The sequence below is a fragment of the Phymastichus coffea genome, unplaced genomic scaffold (assembly GCF_024137745.1).
Source record: "Phymastichus coffea isolate CEN01 unplaced genomic scaffold, Cenicafe_Pcof_1.1 PCOF00043, whole genome shotgun sequence".
NCBI classification, from domain to species: domain Eukaryota; kingdom Metazoa; phylum Arthropoda; class Insecta; order Hymenoptera; family Eulophidae; genus Phymastichus; species Phymastichus coffea.
Genome location: NW_026706854.1, coordinates 1395392 through 1415173, shown reverse-complemented (window position 1 = coordinate 1415173; position 19782 = coordinate 1395392). Strand labels below are relative to the sequence as shown.

General features: G+C 42.2%; 2 protein-coding genes across 2 annotated transcripts; both read right to left on the bottom strand.

The window, feature by feature from the left end:
* Nucleotides 1-270: 270 nt before the first annotated feature.
* LOC131664284 (pro-resilin-like) lies at nt 271-10083 on the bottom strand. Its single transcript, XM_058935255.1, has 4 exons — nt 10047-10083; nt 6252-6491; nt 1394-1694; nt 271-860 (listed from the first exon to the last, which is right to left on the bottom strand). Exons 1-4 carry the CDS (start codon nt 10065-10067, stop codon nt 658-660), a joined length of 765 nt encoding a protein of 254 aa, XP_058791238.1. The 5' UTR covers nt 10068-10083; the 3' UTR covers nt 271-657.
* Nucleotides 10084-16158: 6075 nt separating this feature from the next.
* LOC131664298 (uncharacterized) lies at nt 16159-19339 on the bottom strand. The gene is made up of 5 exons (XM_058935273.1): nt 19331-19339; nt 18671-18861; nt 17980-18257; nt 17546-17832; nt 16159-16743 (listed from the first exon to the last, which is right to left on the bottom strand). The coding sequence occupies exons 1-5, from the start codon at nt 19337-19339 to the stop codon at nt 16486-16488; spliced, it is 1023 nt and encodes a 340-aa protein (XP_058791256.1). The 3' UTR covers nt 16159-16485.
* Nucleotides 19340-19782: the final 443 nt, after the last annotated feature.

The window sequence follows — 19782 nt, the reverse complement described above, 5'->3', positions numbered from 1 at the left end:
TGTTGATACGATATATATCTAGCGCATTAATCTAAATTACAAGAGGAGCTAGAAAGCTCATGCGAAATCGGATGATGATCTTTCGCATTTTAATTGCAACAGAATCGATATCTTAGTTGGAGTATACGCTTTTCGTTATTCTTTATACCGGAGTCATTAAATCAGTCAATAATTAACTGCTGTAAAAAAATTCACGACAGTTTCATTACACGCATTTTATGTATGTTGAAAGTTTTCCCTTTCGATCCTATTTGGTTACATGATCTCGGCTATTGCGTTCGAACATCTTCAAATAAAAAAAAAAATCGATAAATTTTGTAAACGAAATAACGATCGAGATACTGCTGCAAGAAAGTCATGGGTAATGTGAACCATAGTACAGTCTATCGTTAAGTGTTGAAAGTAACATCGTAAAGCAGAGGTAAAAGAGTAAAAATATAATACAGAGTATACACAAACGAGGCGGCATTCGGCCGTCCCACAGATTACGCTTCTCGCTTCTTGCAATGAACCGTCTTTATGTCTGGGTCAGCAAAATTTACAGCGCTTGTACATACTTGGAACTTAGAAAACAAGGCATCTCTTACGCGCGTGCACGCTTACAAAGAGATAGAGAAAGAGAGAGAGAGAGAGAGAGAGAGCGGAAGACACACGGTACTATCGGTGGAAGGGAACACCGTATTGCGACGAAGGTGATGAAGGCGCTGGTGGTGGTGGTGGTGCGAAGGAGCTTCCACCCGAGTAGCCACCGTCGACGGAGTTAGAGCCGTACTGGTAATTATTGTAACCGCCGCCACCTCCGTTGTAGCCGCTATTACCGCCTCCACCTTGGTAATTGTTGTAGCCGCCGTGATTGCCGCCTGCAACAGACGCAGTGTCGAGTGCCAATGTTATGGACTATTGCTCGACTCTCGAATCTAATGCATCGATGCGTCCGCCAGCTTTACAGTGCTTCTACTTGGATTTCTATTTTTGTCATTAAAACTTTTGATTTTTACTTACAAAAAAAAAACATTTCAAGTGAATTGTACTTATGAGTGATTTCGCTGTTAAATTTTAAAACGGCCATCGATTGATGTACTTAAATTTTAATAATTATAATCGTACTCTCGATGAACGGATAAAAAATAATTGAATATTTGCCCAATAAAGTTGGTAAAGTAAAATTTCACAACGTTATTCAATAAAAGCTTCATAACGATTTTACCGCGTCAATTAAGCTGTGATCTCAGATGTATGGATACATAATTTGATCGGTATAAAACACTAACGAAAGAATCTTTACGTGTTCTCAGAGATGATATAAATTAACAGCGAATTAAAAGCTTTTCCCCAGTTAATAAAGTAATCTTGGTGTGTAATGAAGGTAGCAACTAGCAGAAGGCACAATTACCTGCGTTGTATCCAGCATCGATGTTATTATTGGTAGGATAATCGTAGCCCCCTTGATTGTTGGCATTGGCATTATATCCTTGATTGTACTGGTCGGGATATTGAGCGACGCCCTCGTAGCGGACGTCCGCGTGGAAGCCGGTGCGCCAGTCGGCTGTGTAGGTGACGATCTGGGTGCGACCGTCCGGCAACTGCACCCTGTATTCGCCCCGTACTGTCTCGCCGTCGCTTGTTTCGCGTCTGCCAAAGTCGTTGCCCGAGGCTGCATCCTTCACTGCGTATCCGAACTCGTATGATTTCGGCTGTTTACACAAGAAGAAAATTGATTTTCCATTAGATGATGCGTAAATTTCCAAACAGCAGAACGTAATGCACGATCAATCAGAATCACTTGCGTATATTTTATATGAACTATTGCATTTCAATTCTGTTATATAATTTTATGGCTCTATCAGAAAAAGTAGAAAATTTTCAATTGAAAAAGTTAAATTACAAGTTTTTTTTCGAAACGTTTTCTGCTGAGTTTTCGGTTTCAACGAATTTTGCAGTACAGAAATAAATGAACCACGCTCTTGCTCTTTTCACTTTAATATGGCATTAAGTTAAATTTTATCGGAACAATATTTTTCTAATAATGTCAGTCAATGGAAGCTTAATGTTCCAGAAATCAGTGGTAGCCATTATAAATCTCGACAAGAGTCAATTCAATTCGAATCAGAAGAATAGAAAAGCAAATCGCTGATTTATTCAGTATCATAATTCTGTCGATATTTCAGCAACGGCTGAGCAATGCTAGTATAACGAACGATCTCATGAAAAATGGATTCATCAAGTGCACCTAGCGGAACCTATAAAGTCAGCGCGCGTTGGCTTGCAAACAGCAAACGAGGAGTCGTTTCGACACGTCATACTTTCCCCTCCCAAGCTGAATTTGGACAATCTTCAAGTGAACAGAATACAAGGCATAAGAACTAAGCGAAAAAATCATCTAATAACAGAGCGGCATCGGTTTATTATTTATACAATTGCTTGTGGTCGTAAAACATGAGCTATATAAGTTATTTGCATCGTTCATGGTGTGTGGGTGTATTGCACAAGCGCTGAGTATTGAGGAGAGGGATGAACGGTCTACGAAATTTTCGAGTCACGAAGCGGCGATTTGCGCATTCAGGTCGCTTGGCGGCATGCCCCCTTTATATACATGGCTCCAACATAACAATAACGATAATACCACGAGCGCGCGCAAGAGAGAGAGAGAGAGAGACGAAAGATGTTGCACGATTAGCCGATGATCGAATTTGCCTTTGTAATGAGGCTTAGGCGCGCGCGCGCTTGCGTTATTAAGATGAAAAGCTGATCTTTTGTTTGTCTTGTGTCGAAATCTGGGTTGTGGTATAAATTTCTCATGCAAGAAATGGTCGCTTTTGTAAACATACATACGCGCACAAACACACACATCGAGCAATTATACATTCGTTACTCATGTGTCGTGATATTATTCTTTCCCCCCTCTCCCTTTCCCTGCCCTCGCTGCTCCTTTCTTCGCGCTCTCCCTAAATTGATCATCGTGCGTACGGCAAGCGAGACAATTACGCGCACACACTGCTACAGACGCGCTCTGAAAAAGGCACGTGGAAAGGAATCTGAAAGACGAACCATTTGAAAACAATAAAGAGAGGCTTGTGTCACTGCCGCCAACCACAGTGTGAAAAGGCAGCCACAAACGGGTGATTCCCATAATAATGCGCGCATTGCTAACCAAAAGCGAATCTTAATGACGTCTCGCGCTCGCGCCTGAGTTGCTCAAGCTAAGAAGACGCGACGTTGCTTTTTCTTTTCGACAGTTGCGTGGCTATAATACACGAGGACGCCAAAGGAAAAGAAAAACAACATATCCGCAATCACGCGCGCCGAGCATTCAATCTGCGTGTATTGCTAGTCGAGCGCCAATAAAGTTTTACGGCGTTTAGCATCGTAAAGCGATGGGTGAGCAACGAGTTTTGTTACGGCGTGAAAGTTCGCTACCGAGAGAGAGAGAGAGAGAGAGAGAGAGAGAGAGAGAGAGAGACTAGAATTCCTGTTGGCTTTAAATGGCGCAAAACCGACGACTCGTCGATGTGACAGTTTGACGATCTTCTGGCATTGTTTGGCATTGATTCAATGCTCACAGCAGTTTGAGAATGACTGGAATTTTGGCGAATAGTTCGCGTGACGCGAGAAATCTTTGGTGAGTATTGAAAATGTTAAGAAAGGACATTTCACGTTATAAGACGATGGGCTCTAATCTTTCACTTTACTTTAATATATTTTCGTACCTTATAATTGAATTTTAGGGCATTGCAATTCATATGTGATATTTAATTCAGGTTATCATTTTTTTAGCGTTCTGAATGAAAGCACCGAACGAAATATAAGGTCATTATAATTTACGATGAATTAAGTATGACATAGCCAATGAATAATCAATTCAGATGATTTTGATATTCAATATTGATTTTTGATTATACTTTCTATCTGAAATAAATGGTATATCGTGTATTTATTCAATTATGATTTCAAAGAAAATTAATATTCAATATAAATTTATTAAATATTGGAATTCACGGGTAAATACGTATGAGTTGTAAAATACAGTTATTTGATTTCCAAGCTAATTCAAATGAAGTAAGTTCCAGTAGATCAATATATAGTGAAGTTATTTTAGTAATATGAAGGGAGGCAGAGCGATGCGAAAATTGAACGAATTCATAAATAAACAATCAATAAAAGCTTCACACTGTGAGGGTATTTCCACGGTTCTTCTTGTGCGGCGTACTCCAATTATAAAATCGATTGCAGCAATGCCAGACTCCTTGGTTGGCTCGTAACGAGCGTCAGTTAATAGCCAGTCCAAACGGCGCGGCAGCGGAAGGAAGGGTGGCACAGTGCGAGCAAGCGTGCAGCGCGAAACAATCGGCAGCGGGAAGAAACGTCGTTAAAGCGACGCGCCAGTTATACGCAATTTGATTGCTTGGGAAGGAAGAGCTTTTGGCCGCTTGCACGCCGATAAAGGATCTTCGCTAATCTAATCTTGGCAGTCCTAGTCTTCAAACTCAACAATGACTTTCTCATAGAATTGCGATCTTTTCGCGATCAGCAACGAAAAATCAGAAGCACACTTGTACAATTTGCGATGCGGAATTTTAAAAATCAGATTATACAAAATTTATTTCTTAAAGAATTGCTCGAATACTTGGCCGAGAATGTTAGCTATCGATGCATAAAACAAAAATTTCTGCAAGTATCTCACATTCCAGGCACGCGATCACACGTAATTACGAGGGTATTTTAAAACGAAATTTTTTTTGTTCAAGATGCGTTGAATTCTTTGGCTTCTTGTAAGCATGCACATTTCAGAGTGCAGAATATTTACCTCGTAAAACAACGAGCAAGCCAAGAAGAATTTGGTCACGTCTGTCCGGGTCGTAGCAAGTAGTTTGTTTGAATAAATGTCGAGTATATCGCGCGCATGAAATTATTTCTGTGCGTTTTTGTCTCTTTGTTGGCACAACAAACTGAACGCGGAAGAATGTCGCACGTGCGCCGAATTTCGAGATCCCTGGCTGGTGTATATATAGAAGCGCTAATGGAGTCTGCACTCGCTTGCTCGCTCGCGTGTAATTGGTCTTTTACAACGGTTAATGCACGAGTGTGGGAGAGTGGATAGACGCAAGCTCGCTCTCTCTCTCTCTCTCTCTCTCTCTCTCTCTCTCTCTCTCCCTGGATGAATGATAGACTGCGCGCGAGCGCGAGAGGGTTATTAATTAAAACTGGCAGATTAAAACGTGTAGCGTGTTTTGTAATACGTATGAAATCTAGTTTAATGATTCAGCACTGCATTGCAGCCCTCTTACGACATGGAGTATTGGTGGCTATATATCGAAGGTATATGCACCGAGTAGGAGTATGTCATTAACTACCATTAACGCAAGTCTGCGAATATTGCTTTGCTTAGACTCAGCGTGAATTCTCATAGACGCCTAGTTCAAGATCCATACATTCTACACTGCTTGCCAGGCTGTACATGCACGAGCAATTCAAATTTGCGACTTTCCTCACCAACTGATATGCGCACCTGGAAATTGTGTCAGTTGAAAGCTTCTGCGCGACTTCAAGAGAAAGTTGTCACGTGGTATGATATGTAAGTCTCAAAATTCAACCGCGGGATTTCAAACTACGCGCTTCTCCGCTAAGTGAGATTACGTAATCAAGAAACTTCATAAAGCTAGGTTGCAAGCTCACATTCCTGTTTTATTCAGAACGACACATATTAACTTTTTTTTTTTTTTGAAGAACGACAGTACTTCATCAAAAATAGATGGCTCTTTTTATATAGGCACTTGCGTCACATGCGTGTGCAGGCACTGCGATGTTGTTTTCCTTAAGTCCTTTTTGTTTACTACTGCACGTATTATACGAGTCATTGAAAGTTCGCTCGAAAGGAAACTTTTGGTAAATGAAAGATGAAGAGAGCGAGGGAGGGAGAGAGAGAGAGAAGAAAAAAAGTTAAAAATAATTAAAAATTCAAAGCAGGCTTCTTTGAGGATGCATCTTTAAAGTGACTCGAGCGTCTACACAGTTTGTAAAGCTTTTCGACGCTCAAAGGTACCGCGTTGTAACGAACTCTGTAGTTCGTCCACAAACACATTGGCCAGGAGCCTTTTCTAAGCATGCGAGCACTTCGTAAAACTGGCACGACTCACCACGGGAAATACAACAAAGGAAGCAAGTTTCGGCATTCTCGAAGGCGACTAATGCTATTCAAAAGCCTTTTTCCACTCGTTTTCTACCTGCGTCGAAAGCTGTTGACGGGTGCTCACCTGGCTATCGATGTAATCCTGATGCTCGTCATGGTGACCACCGGCGTTACCGCCAGTGCCCCCGTGCCCATAGCCCGAGACGTCCCCGAGAGGAGCGCCGTAGCTGTTGGTCAGCGGCGGAACGTACTGCTGCGAGCCCTGGGGATTGGCAAAATTTCCAGGCACCCCGTACTGACCACTCAAGAGTGGCGGCTCGGCGAGTCCTTGGCAGACACAGAGCGCCAGAAGCAGCAGCATCATCTAGACAGTTATGTAGAGATAGACGTAGAGTAGCGCGCGCTTAACGGAGATTTGCATTGATTAAAATGCCTCCTGGCGTGCGATTCCCTTAGCGACTCGATTTTCGACAGACAGCCCCATGCACTAGGCGCTCGTGCGAGTTCGCGAGCCCCTGTTACTGACGGCTGACCGATCTGCACTTGACGCTTCAGTCAAATCTACTATTCACCTATGCGCAAACCTACCATGGACATCTCGGATTCCGTTCCGAGTTGGATTTCAATGCAATGCCTTTGTTCGCTATTGTTGTCTTTTCGATCCAACTGCTAATGTATCATGCGAGCTCCACTTTTATATAATTCACGATCTAAATAAATCGATAGTTTATTGTTAGTGCGTTTCGAGGTTCATGTTGAATACCTGACATAGCCGTGCAGGGCTGCTGATCCATTATTCAACGGTAAAAAGTGATATCGTTGTTTTGATTAAGTCCGGCATTAAGGTTTTGATTCATAGGGCCATTAATAATGAAACGCATTGCATCATTACGGCGGTGCTACTCTCTCCAAATACGGATATCTATTTTTCTCTGTGGCTTTTTGAAAATAAAACAAGTCGTTGAGAGCCAGAGGTCACGCGGTCGAGCGAGTGAGTAATTGTGTCTATGAAAATGAGTGTCGTACGCGTGCCCGCATAAAAGGAACTTACGTATGCAGATGAGATGGGTCAACAAGAGATGTTGGAAATTTAAAAAATGCAATATGATGCTCGTCGGCATAATGAAATTCTCGGGGAAGGATGAACGAAAAGGTAAAAAGAAAAGGGAAAAACGAAAACGAACTAACTACAGCGTGTCCATGCGGTAAAGTAGATACGCGAGAATATTCGTAGTGAGCGCCCATTCTTATCGTATGCGTGAGCATAAAAAGCTGATTTTCTTGAAATTAAAATTCCAAGAGCAAAGAGCTCCTTGCTTGCAGCTTCACCCTCGAATTTACATAGTATCCTAGACTCCAGAGCGAAGCTAATTAGGGAATAAATCACAGCTCATTGCGAGATGTGGCGAATAAACGATGCCCAGTCACGGAAATACACGCGTGTGAGAATGAGCCATGCTCGACTTTTCAAGCTCTCGGCACAACTCGTGAGCACACTCGATATAATGGAACTACCGTGCGGAAGAGACTTTTCTGTCTACGGGCATGTTGCGTAATAACTTTTCTTCGATAGCGTGAGCAGTGGGAAACAATTGGTCGCTTCATCGCTGACTCGGAGCTAATTGGATGTTCCTCAAAACGAGGCAAAAAAGAAAAAAAAACAGCACTTGAGAGGATACGTCTAAATTAATCAACAGCCCAGACGAGTGCGAGGATTATGCCAGAAACGCAACAATGACGTACACACTGCTCGCAAGCGGAACACCATCGTAATCGGCAATCCGCGGATTTAGATGCAACATGGCAACGTAAATTGCTGAATCGAATGAAGTTTGCAGTAAACTGGTGCCGGCGTGATTGAAAAATTGAGTGGCTACGCGCTACGAAATCCATTTAAGAGAGCGCTGCGATATCAATCAATTGAAGTTATATCCACGGTGACAGATGTCAAGTTGGCGCGACGCGAAGAGCTCGCCTCTCTCACGCACTCTATCCCTCTATCGTATGTACGAAGTGGAGTGGAGATAGAGAGAGAGGGGGAGAGAGAGAGAGAGAGAGAGAGAGAGAGAGAGAGTGAGTGAGAGAGGGAGGGAGGGAGGGAAGGAAAGAATATCGATCAAAAATCAATGGAATCGTCACACGTTGTTCTCGATAAACAATAACACGCCCTCATCAACATCGACGCTCAACGTCCTCGGCAAACGTACTCGAGAATGATTTCGCTCGGACGTTTATGGCGCAATGAACTGACGTTCGATCATAGCTCGAGGGGGTTGGATGGATTGGCAGGTCCAACCTCCACTAAATCGACTTAACGAGCGGTTTACTGACTCGCTCTCACGCTCTCGATTATGCACTAGCCTCGTCATTATCATCGTTCAAAACCATCCAAGCCCTCTCCCGAAAGAGAATCGAGAGGGTGGATTGAAAGCTTTCGTGAATTTCGTAATTTTCGCTTAAGCGCGTAATCGCTTTTAAAGGGCTATGTACGTAGGTGATGATGATGAGCCGCGGTATATGGTGCCGCCACAATGAGATATGCGTGTGTGCTCGTACTTTCTATAAAGGTGAGTCGTCTACAGAGTTAGCCGCGAAAAAGGCCACGAAGAGAAAATTAGCGGCGCGCCAGCGAACGCTGCGAAGCGCGAGCGTGTGTGCGTGGCACGCAGAGATACGGTTTACGAGGCCGATTGGTATCTCTTGATGAGCACGGAAGAGGGCCAAGAAGAGTGGCGCGCGCGCTCGCTCGCTTGCTCTTATTTCTGCTCTTTTACCTTACGTCAGTTGCACAATCTTCCATAACTCGCCCCTCCCAATCGTGCGAATCTAACCGACTTAATTCCCGGCCTGCAAATCGCGCTCTTCTGCATTTAGATTGGCTCCAGGTTCGCGCTTGCCAACTCACCGATTTCACGTTTAATTTATTTATTAATTCGTTCATTCAGAAAAGCCGTTTTTGAAATAGCGCGCTTTCATCTTGGGTTTCTCTTCTTCCACGTTTTCTTTGAAATTCCATTCAAATATCTAAAAAATGAAGATGCAAAAGAAACATTAGCAATTGATTGTCTTTTTAATGATACATTCTCTGGCAGGATTCAAATTTAGCTGGGTGATAAACTCATCACCAGTACTCGAAACGTTAGAGAGTGAGCGAAGGTCAAAACGAAACGTTATCAAATCAAATCGAAATCGCTCCTTTGCAAAAGGTTCGTCGAAGCGTGAGGCGATGGCGGCAGTGTCGACTGCACAATCGAACAGCGGATATTGAAAAGCGGGCGAGCGTCCACTTGGGCCGAGTGAGTGAACGCTCCCGTATACCAGAGAAATGAAGGACCAGCAGCATATATATACGCAATGGATGGACGCTTTTTAGACGAATTTAACTTGTGGCGCGCGATACAAGGGTGTTTATCAGCTATTGTACTATGTTCAACAAGAGAACTAATCAAAAAAACAGTTCATTTTCTTTCTTTTTCGTCTCTACTGTAACTGCCTGTCTCGATGGGCGAGCTCGTCACAAGAGAAGAGTTGAGCTGTGAGTAGCTATTCGCTCGTGAAATGGTCCGTTGCACTTAATTGATATTGCACTGTTTTCTTTTTTGGACGGCCCGGGTTTATTAGATTTTTCGGCACCACATGGTACCGTACCATTTTTCGCAAAAATACCAATGGCAACTTGCGAGCAAAAAAGTTGAACGCGAGACAGTGAAGCTTGCGTACGAGAATATATACTAATTCAAACCTGCGAAGCACAGCAAAGAGAAAAAAACAAGAACGAAGCCTACAGGGCAGACAGCACAAACGGCACCTCTTGAAAATCCACTGGTCGCACACGCGATCGTATTTAGGTAGGTAGTTAAAAAAAAGCCGAGTTCGAGCCGTGGCAAAGCAAATGGTCGTATCTTGAGAGCACTGTTACCTTGCGCACCGCGAAATCCATAGAGTTGCTCGATGAACTTTTGGAGTTCAAGCGACTGGCCAGGGCGAGACGTTTAAAGTGCGGAGGTGCCTGGGGCGCCGGTAGGTTTATATATGCCACGAGTGCGCTCACTTCCTGTCGGCAGCGCCGCGCAAATACAGACAAAAGTAGTGGAGGAAGACCGGCGTGACTGAGAGAGCTCGCGAGCTCGAGCGCGAGAGAAAGAGCAATATCTCCCGAGGACGAGTCGCGGCTACCATCTTCTCTTTCTCTGTGAATATATGAGGCTTTCATCACCTTTTCTAGATTATCGTGTCGCCTACGTCGTCCTTTCTCGCTCGTAGCTGTTAACCTCTGAATAGCGCCGCGAGCCGCCTGTCATTAGGATTATGTATTAACCTGCAGCTTTCGTGTCTTTCTCGCTGAGTGCTTACTCGGCTTTTTTCTTTCATTTTCTTTTTGGTGCTGCAGCATTCCGCGCGCTAACTCAAACAATTACTGGCAATTGCATCCAACATATTCTGCCGTATATAATCACTTGGAATTTCTTCTTGTCGAACAACTCGCTGTGCGGGTGGTCACGTTCGGATGTTACGAGGTGATCGATCGAGCTTTCGAATAAATTACTCGTCAAGTGGAGATGAGAAAATTCACGCACTCAGCTTGTGCGCACACGCTTAATTGGTCGGCTTTCGATTTTCAAGACTTCACTTTTCCTGTCTTTCATTGGTAGTGACAAGACAACGCCTCGACTTTGAGGAAGTTTTGCTGTATTTTATGTGCGAACTTGGCTGCGAACTAATTACCCAACTAATCTGAAATTCTGCAAGCGGTAAAAGGCGCAAAAAATGAAAGTAGCGGACACAGTAACAATTGTTACCTCCAAAAAATTCGGTCTAATAAATTGCCTCATGCGGGTAAAAGTAGACCAGTTCGAGAGTAGCGTATAGATACCCGAAAAATAGCATGGAAAGTCTAATATAAATGGTAGATTGGAGAATTCTCATGAATAATTCAATGCGCGTGCGATGCGCTCTCAAATGTTCCATACTGAATAACCAATCCAGAAAAATGAGTTGTAAAAAAAGAGTCAAACGTAGAGAGAGAGAGAGAGAGAGAGAGAGAGAGAGAGAGAGAGAGAGAGAGAGAGAGAGAGAGAGAGAGATTGGCAACTGAAACGCATATATGTATAGTATTTATAAGCGTAAACTTTTTCAAATCGCTACCGAAATCATCACGTGGCAGAGTACACTTTCCTGGTGCAACCGAATTAGCGGAATGGATATAACGAAATGATTTAGTGATACATCATCAATCAGTGGCTGTTTGTGCGTTGTGCAGCAGCTCTATTCAAAAAGAGTCAGTAGGCGAAACGAAAAAGAAAGAGAGAAAGAGAGAAAATGTAACCTCAGCGCGGAGCCGTCATAAAGATGTCAAAATCAGCTCGAAAACTCGGCGATCCATCCACTCGCGGAGGGGGAGAGTGTACCGCATGTGCGCGCATATCCATCAGAATCGGACCGCAAAATTCGCGCTCTATGCCGCTGCCGCCGCTCGCGTGGCGCAACTGTAGATATGCGCGAGTTCACGCGGGAGTCGGACCTACCCGGCTTGCTTGCTGCATGTTGCGGAGAAAGTAAAACGATGCGCGCACGCTCTCGTCTACATGAGAGTTACTCCATCTCGTGGGATAATCCATATAGCCTCCCCTCCGCCCCTTTTACCTCTCGTCGAGAGACGCTTCTGCTTGGCTAATTAGGTAATTGAGCCTGTGCGCTCCGACTTATGTGCGAGACCGACGTATCGCAAAACTAACGTGTGGATACTCGGCATTCTCTATCTCTGACGCTGGCGCGTGCACTCGCGGCAAAAATAATGCGCGTATGAAATTTCCTACTCAAATGAAAATTTACGCCGTAAGGGTTCGTCATTTTGGTTCGCATCGTACATGTGTATGGTGGAAGCTGATCGATGCTGGGATAATTACGTGCAGGTTGATATTCTTTGCCGAGAGAAATTTTTTACCTGTTAATTTTATATGAATTTCGGAGCCAACTGCAGACCTAATTGCCCTGTTGAGAGATAACGATCATGTAAACTTTAGCGTGAAATGGATATTACGAATAATTACAGAAACCTCATTCCGACACATCGCGTTCGTTGTATGTATATTCTCGAGAAAAAAAAACAATCGTCCGATGGCATATCTAGGTATTGAAACATTTCAATTTCATACAGCTTTAATTATTCTACTTTTCAAGAAAAGGGATATGAAAATCGTGTGAATTGTGCAATTCTCTGCTAAAATACAATAGAGAGTTACGCGGTTCTCATGAATAATAAGTATTTAATTTTTACCTAAGCGATCTTAAAATAGAAATTTTTAAATTAAGAAGAATAGCCTAGTGAGTGTCAAAACCTCTTTTATGAAAAAGAACTGTTCGCTTTATGCTCGTCAACAACTCGTAGTACATGTAATAATAAAAATGCCCGCAGAACGATTGAATTTAAAAAGAAAAAAAATCGTCACAATTGCATAATACTGCAATCTCGAAGATTGCATAAATGTATGGACGAACAAAATGCAAAGATACAATAATAAATTGGCACGTCATGTATTTGTATTGAGATGTGCGGCGAAGAGCAACAAAGGACGTTACGTCGTATCTCGTTCTTCTGGTCTCAATCGCCGGCTCATTTGAATTCATGTAAGCGATTTACTATTAGCGCAATTCATCATATTCCACGTGCACATTGCAGATCAAGTTTGAACGCAATACAATCCGAAAGACGCTTATATTAGTCTGTAATTAAGGTCATTCAACGTCCAAACGCTTCGCTAATCCCGCAGGCACTCTCTCTTCGTAATTCGGGACCATTAATCAGAGAAGAGTCCTGAATCATCCGCAAGCGGCAATCGAATCGCGTGCGCAGGAGTAACAATTAGGCAACAGAGCACGCAAGCAAGGTCGTTATGCATGCCGATTTTCCAACATCCTCATAATAGTCTGTAATCTACGTGAAAAAGCAAAATTATCTGTACAGCATCTTTTCTCTCGCGTGTTACTTGGCTTTTTAATTGATATCGGTAAGAGTCAAGTGAGACGCAACCTCCGGCTCTCAGATACAGTTTCATTTTGTCTGTATAATTATTATTCGATATTATTTATATGTCTTGTTTTTTTTTGTGTTTGAAATAACCTTATATTTCGTGTTCCACGTGCAATAGTCTATAATCGATTGTATTTATATTTAGGCAATTTAAAGTGATGCGCTCCGATCGAAGAATATTTTTGTGATTGTTTGGACTTTGTAATTAGAATATTTTAGAGATACAGGATATCGAGAACTGATTTTAAGGTTTGATCGCAATAGAATTCTGAGATTTCCGAAGAATCCACGAATAAGTATACTACATTGCTTTTGTTATATACAAGGTTATTAGATCAAGGGAGGGTTTTGTGTAGTCATCGTGAGTCTTTAATAATATTTGGCTGTTGTCAAGTCAAAATACATCAAATGAAATGTCATATTGACTAATGGGAAGGTTCATTTTCTAATTTTATAAATGGGGTAGATTAGTAGTGAATATGATTCGTATTGATTGTATGTCATCAGAAATTACATGTCAACTATTGTTTGGAGAAAGTGTCGAAAAATAAATATATACATTAACATAAATGAGAAGAATTGGCGAAAGGAACCAAAAATAAAGTAATTCAAGCTGCATAATTGCGTACCTCGTACCTCACATGATCACATCACACTTACCTCGAACGTAAGTAGGTACACTGGTTGGTTTGGTGGCTCACACGTACGGTGTTCTCGTGGGCGAGATCTGTCGTAACAAACGCGGCGAGGAGGTTGCCATGTAATCCCCTTAGAAGTAAAAGACTCCCTGGTGCTTCTTCTTCATCGCGTCTTCTTCGGCGCTGCTCGTCTCTCTCTCTCTCTCTCTCTCTCTCTCTCTCTCTCTCTCTCTTCCTTGCGGTGCGGTTCATTTTTACGAAATACATGTGCGAGCCTCTTGAGTAACAGCCGTAATTATCAAGCAAATAGAGTCAAATTTAAATGAGATCGTATCTTTTTGTCTAACCACACGCGCAGCTTAAACTCGAGCAAGTACTCGTATGCGTGTGCGCTCTGTAGTAAGAAACTCGCGCTCGTCTTAATTGGACAAAAGGCTTTCACTTTTTTTTTTCGGCGCGGCGAGGCTTCCGCACGCGCGCGCAAGTGAGTTGGCGGACATCAAACTGTCTGTTGGTGTTGCGCGCGCTGATTTCGTCCGACAGATAACAGGGGATACGCGTTGTTGTTTTCGACCGTAATTACCATTGGCTCTCTGTGCATGCGGATGACGAGGTTCTTTTTTCTTTTTTCATTGTCTTTCTCACTGGCGAATTAACGAAAAATACGCCACCGGTATGGTTTGTTGCTTCGCTAACAAGTGCGATTTTGCGCTGCTATTCGTCTCTAATACGAACGCTGTTGAAATACATCGCAATCCTTTCGTTACAATAATTTGCTGTGCAGTTTGCTTTAACGTTTTGTTTCTGCTTTGCGATGAAAATAACTTTTTCACGAGTATATGTCAAGCCATATGTGGAAAATGAAAAAAATATATTCGATAAAGAATCGTATTAATAACTATTGGAAAGCGTGAATCAATATCTATTCATTTTTATCGTTTAATAATCTATGCGTTTTATTCTAACATTACATCAATTATTCCAATTTAGCTTTCGCGTCTTTGACATAACACGTGCGGGGTTGAGTTTTCATGTGAATTGAAATAAACGGAGTACTTTGAAAAATATTTATTCGTAAAAAAAAAAACAAAAGTTATCAGTATCGCTCTTAAAATTATATATTTACTATGTACAAGAATAACAAAATAACCAATAAAATAATCAACTGTGAATGAAGCGTATATAAGTCGAGAGTAAAAAAGCGGTATAGAAATCTCCAAAATATTTTTTCTGTTCATAAGAGCCGTTCTGGGATCGAATCGTCAGCGTGTAAAAGAGAAAGAGAGAAGCAGCTGGCACAGTGGCAAAGGGACGAGTTAAATCCCAGCAAAACTGGCCTGGAGAGTTGGGCGTCAATTAAAACTTTGCCAGGTGGCGCGCGTTCCGACAGTTTACAAATCGCGGAAGTTTTGCCTTCGGAGCTTAAGCTCTCTCTCTCTCTCTCTCTCTCTCTCGTGCGCGCGCGACGCGTCTACTTAACTAACAATAATTAACTTGAACGCTATATGGGCGCGCGAGAGCGCTCGAGCTTTAATTAATCTTTGCGATGGACGCTGTAGTAAGCTCGGGTGCGCTACACCATAGATAACGTCAATTACTGGATAGCCCAAGCGCTTAATGTCGATGCCGATTAAATTGTCCCGTCAGAGGAAAAGCTTCTACACAGCGTATAGTGCATGCTTGAAAACTAGAGCGCTCAAAGCGACTTCGTGACCGAGATAGCATCCCAGGATCTTCTCACGCTGTGTATATCGCTGTGATTATGAAAGCTGCCATTAAGAAACTGGCGCGATCGCGCCTTTATTATGATATCACCGCGGACGCGGACGTACGTTGCGCACCAACAAGACCCACTACGATGAGATTGCACTTTGTGGTATATTTGGACTGCGCGTCGATTTTGACGATCCAGCGCTATTGAGACGTTTGCTCGAGGCTGCTATTCCCAAAGCTTCCGTGGTGAGATTCGAGTAGAGTGATAATATAATATTTTCAGTGAAGTTCTTATCAAACAACATTTCTGTAGAAGGGACCAAATTGAGAAATTGTTTTCTTGATTGAATCCGAGAGTGAGAAAAAAATATCGAAGATTACCTCTGGGATTTAGTAGCTGTGTGATTGATTTAGCTAGAGTCGAACGAAAGAAAGGAAAAGAAAAGAAAAACTAAAAGAGTGGATCGGCCGAGCGCAAATCATAAATATCAATTGAATAGGCGTAAGTATAAGGGAGAGAGAGAGAGGCTACCGAAGCATTATCGACTAAGCAAATCTCCATCATTACTCCTGGTTGGATCTGTCAAGCCGTTTCTTCCGATCGATTGGTTCTGAGAGCGACTCTAATCCAACGGAGGGCGCTATATATACCTACACGTTGCCACTAGCTGCGTCACGCGGATAATTCCAAAACGTGCGCGTGCGCGTCCTCGCTACACGTACAAAATTAATTTCCATCATCTCAGTTACACGCCTTAGCTTATTATTATTCCCGAGCGAATTTTCATTTGATCCAGCATCATCGCGACTTTGTGTAGAATTCAATTAAAATCAACCGAGACGACGGGAGCTGCGAGACAATTTCAACGGGCGCGCTGACGAGGATCGAGAAATTTTCGCTACTCGGAGACATTATAGTCGGGCGCGAGCTCGAGCACGAGTGCATAGGTACGCGCGTGATGCTTGCGTCATTGGCATCATTGTCCGGGCAGATAGGAGACTTGGGCATGATAACCGCGATGGTCGGCCGAGTACTCGACTCGTTGGACGCGGCCATCGGGTAGGCGTACATGATAGCGGCCATTCGTCACTCCACCCTCTGGACGATGGCTCTCCTCGTGGCCGTAGTCGCTGCCTGCCGCTTGATCGATCACTCTGTAGCCGAACTCGTACTTGCTGTCATCCAATTCCGATGATTCTCTGCTTGACGCCGTCGCCCCTTCCGATACCCCAACCTGCACGCATTGTTGTTAATTAGTCAACGCGCCGCTCTTACGGCTTGTTTGTGTTCTTTTTGTCATCGTGGTCGTCGTTGCTACTGTTTACGCTGCTGCATGTATTATCAAATGATGATTATTGCGGATTTGGATAATAGCTTAGCGCTTGGATCTGCGGTTGAAAATTAATTATAGCTTCTGAGAAATGGAAATTTGAAAGCATTTCACACGCGCTTCGCGGATCGTAATACTCAGCAACATCCTGCTTCGGATAAAATCGTCTCAACAACTGCATAATTAATCGTTTTTTAAAACATTTCGGAAAAGGCTTGTAGGACTTTTTAAATTCAACTCAATGTACTGTACGTTATATCCAATAATTTCGCAAATACTGGATTATTTTAATCTATAACTCGAGCAATAAAAATTCGAAAAAAAAATCCTTCATAAAAGTAAATAATCAAATACGAAATGAATTTTGAGACAAGTAGCCGTACTTGTCTACTGTATATTGAACGTATTCGTAGAAATAGCATTCCTCGAAAAACAGTGACGGAATTATTAAGTTTTTTCTTGCATTCGCAAATCCAAAACTTTTATATTGACCATTCAAAAGTTTGTCGGATGCACTATTTCCGTTAGCTATTTACAAGAGCAAACTTTTTCATAAAAAAGAAAAAGTTGCGTAGATAGCACATTTTTTTATTAACTGTAAAGATTCGATTTTCTGACAAATAGTTAAAATACTTTATGTCCATAGTGAAGAAGGAAAAAAAATAGATGATATTTTAAATAATTTAATCATGGATTAGACTCTTACCAGAGAGAAATCTCTGCTGTCATCTGGTTGAGCTTCGTTGACATCCCAATCTGCTGGAAGCTCGTCGTCCAAGTTTTTGGACTTGTGAGGTGCGGAAGGATTGTCGTCGGACACCGAGTTCTCTTTGAAGCTCGTTGACAAGTTACCATCCTCCTCATTGATAATCCGGTGGTAAAGCGCGTAACCTCGGCTAGACTCGTCTCGCAAATCGTCCGCGATCATCGCCACCAGCTGTTGTGATATCACTGGAATGTTCTCATTTGTTTGTGGCTTTTCCGTCTGCCTCGCTATATGACAAATACATCATGGTATTCGTTATCACATTTGGTCTACGGTATTATCCTATTTTCACTGTTTGCATCATCGGTGAATTTAGCATGCAAGATTTCGGTTGTTAAAATAATTATAAAAAAATGTTCTTAGAGAATCCAGACCTTCGATTTTAGAATCCTGTGCAGCATTATTTACGAATTTAAAGCTGCTTGGGCGCATCAAAGTTCTATCCTTGATAGGGAAACTATTGAATCCAAAGACTCGAATTCGCTCACGCTGTTCGGGTCGAGCAAATGGTTCCGGCAATCTTGTGTTCACGTAGACGATCTTGGGTGCTTGGAATGTGTCACGTCCATAGTACAAGCCGTCTTCATCTCTCGAATCCAGATCATTTATTTGGCCAGGGAGAATTCGCTTCTTGTAGAGCGTGCTCGCATCTCTAAATCAAAATTCAACATTTATTACTGTATTTCATGAAATTGACGATTTGGATAAGGTGATAACTCCTTGAATATATTTTGCAAAGTCAAATTGTTTATCTCCATATTGAAAACTTTCTGTAGGAAATTGAAATAAAATTACATTATTCAAAAAATATATGAAAACACTTATGAAGAGTTTATTAGGTTATTTGGTTTTCAAGTTCTATATAATTTAGTGTGATGAACCTTCTTAAAAAAAGTATGGAATTGTTTCTTGTTTTTCGTGGGACCATTTTTCTTTCCATTCGAATAGAAACTTGTCTAAAAATGATTAGCTACCTGCCATCAGGGCAAGTTGTTTGAAGAAAGGAAGAGAGTAAAAGGAGAAACGCTAGGGTAACGTGAGCAAACAGCAGCTTGCTGCACTTACCCGACGATCGTCCTGGGATTCCTGGAGTGGCGTTTGTATTGCAGGTCACGCCTCGTGGCCGGAGTGTTGGTCGACTGCTGGTGCGGGACGAAACCCGCGGCCGCTGGCCTTGCAATTAGCGCCGATTTCTCAATCTCCCAGGACATTGCTTCGTTAACGACCAGCGCCAGGGCCACCAGTATTAAAACAGCCTGCAAGGGCGAACATTATAAGGCATCGTTGTTATTTTTTAATTAGTTTTGTCAGCCGATTGATCGATCGGCGGCGGCGGCGAAAGCTCGGCTGCTTGATTACAATAATGATGCCGGAATTTCAAGAGGCTGGCTGTTTCGTGAATTAAGTGCACGTCACCTGTTTTCTCAAAGTTTCCCCTGCAAATTCCAGATAGTTTGCTGGACAAATTGCGAAATATAACGCCTCAGCCTAACTCATTAGTTCAGAGTCAAGTTTGCTGCTATCTCGAGTATGTTTTAATTGAACGCCATTTTTCTAGGTTGCACTATTTTTGAAAGTATAAACTTAATTTTTATAAAACTTTGATATTTTTCCGTTATTTTTCCGTTATTTTTTGTTTGAAATAGAATAGTTAAACGTCAACTACGTTTGAACCAAGCTCAAATCTTCGAAAGGAATGAAGAAAACAATGGTATTAATTCTTACATAATGCATTTCTAAAGTTTGCATGATTTTTTTGAGATTTTGATTGATTTTGAAATATCGAGGAATTTTCACCACTGAATATTCAAATCAAAATTTTTTTCGTGAATATAATCAATTCGAAAAATGAAAAAAAATAATACGTCCAATTTTACTCGAGTCGTTCGGGATAACAAGCGACTGGAAATAAGGGCGGCGACAGTAATTGGTCAAAAATCACTGTCAGCCTTGGTAATAAAAAATACATCTGACCTCGTTAACTTTGCTGCTGATTCAGCGAGAAATACGGACACTCGTTAGTCGTTCGCTCGTGTCTATGTAATAAGCTCAATCGGCAAATACCACGACACTGTCGCGAGGTCAAGGTAAATTAAAGGATAACCCTTGACATTTTTGACTGATATCGTTCAGGAATGAAGTGGACATTTTTTTCGTCCTATCTCTCTTTATAGGGC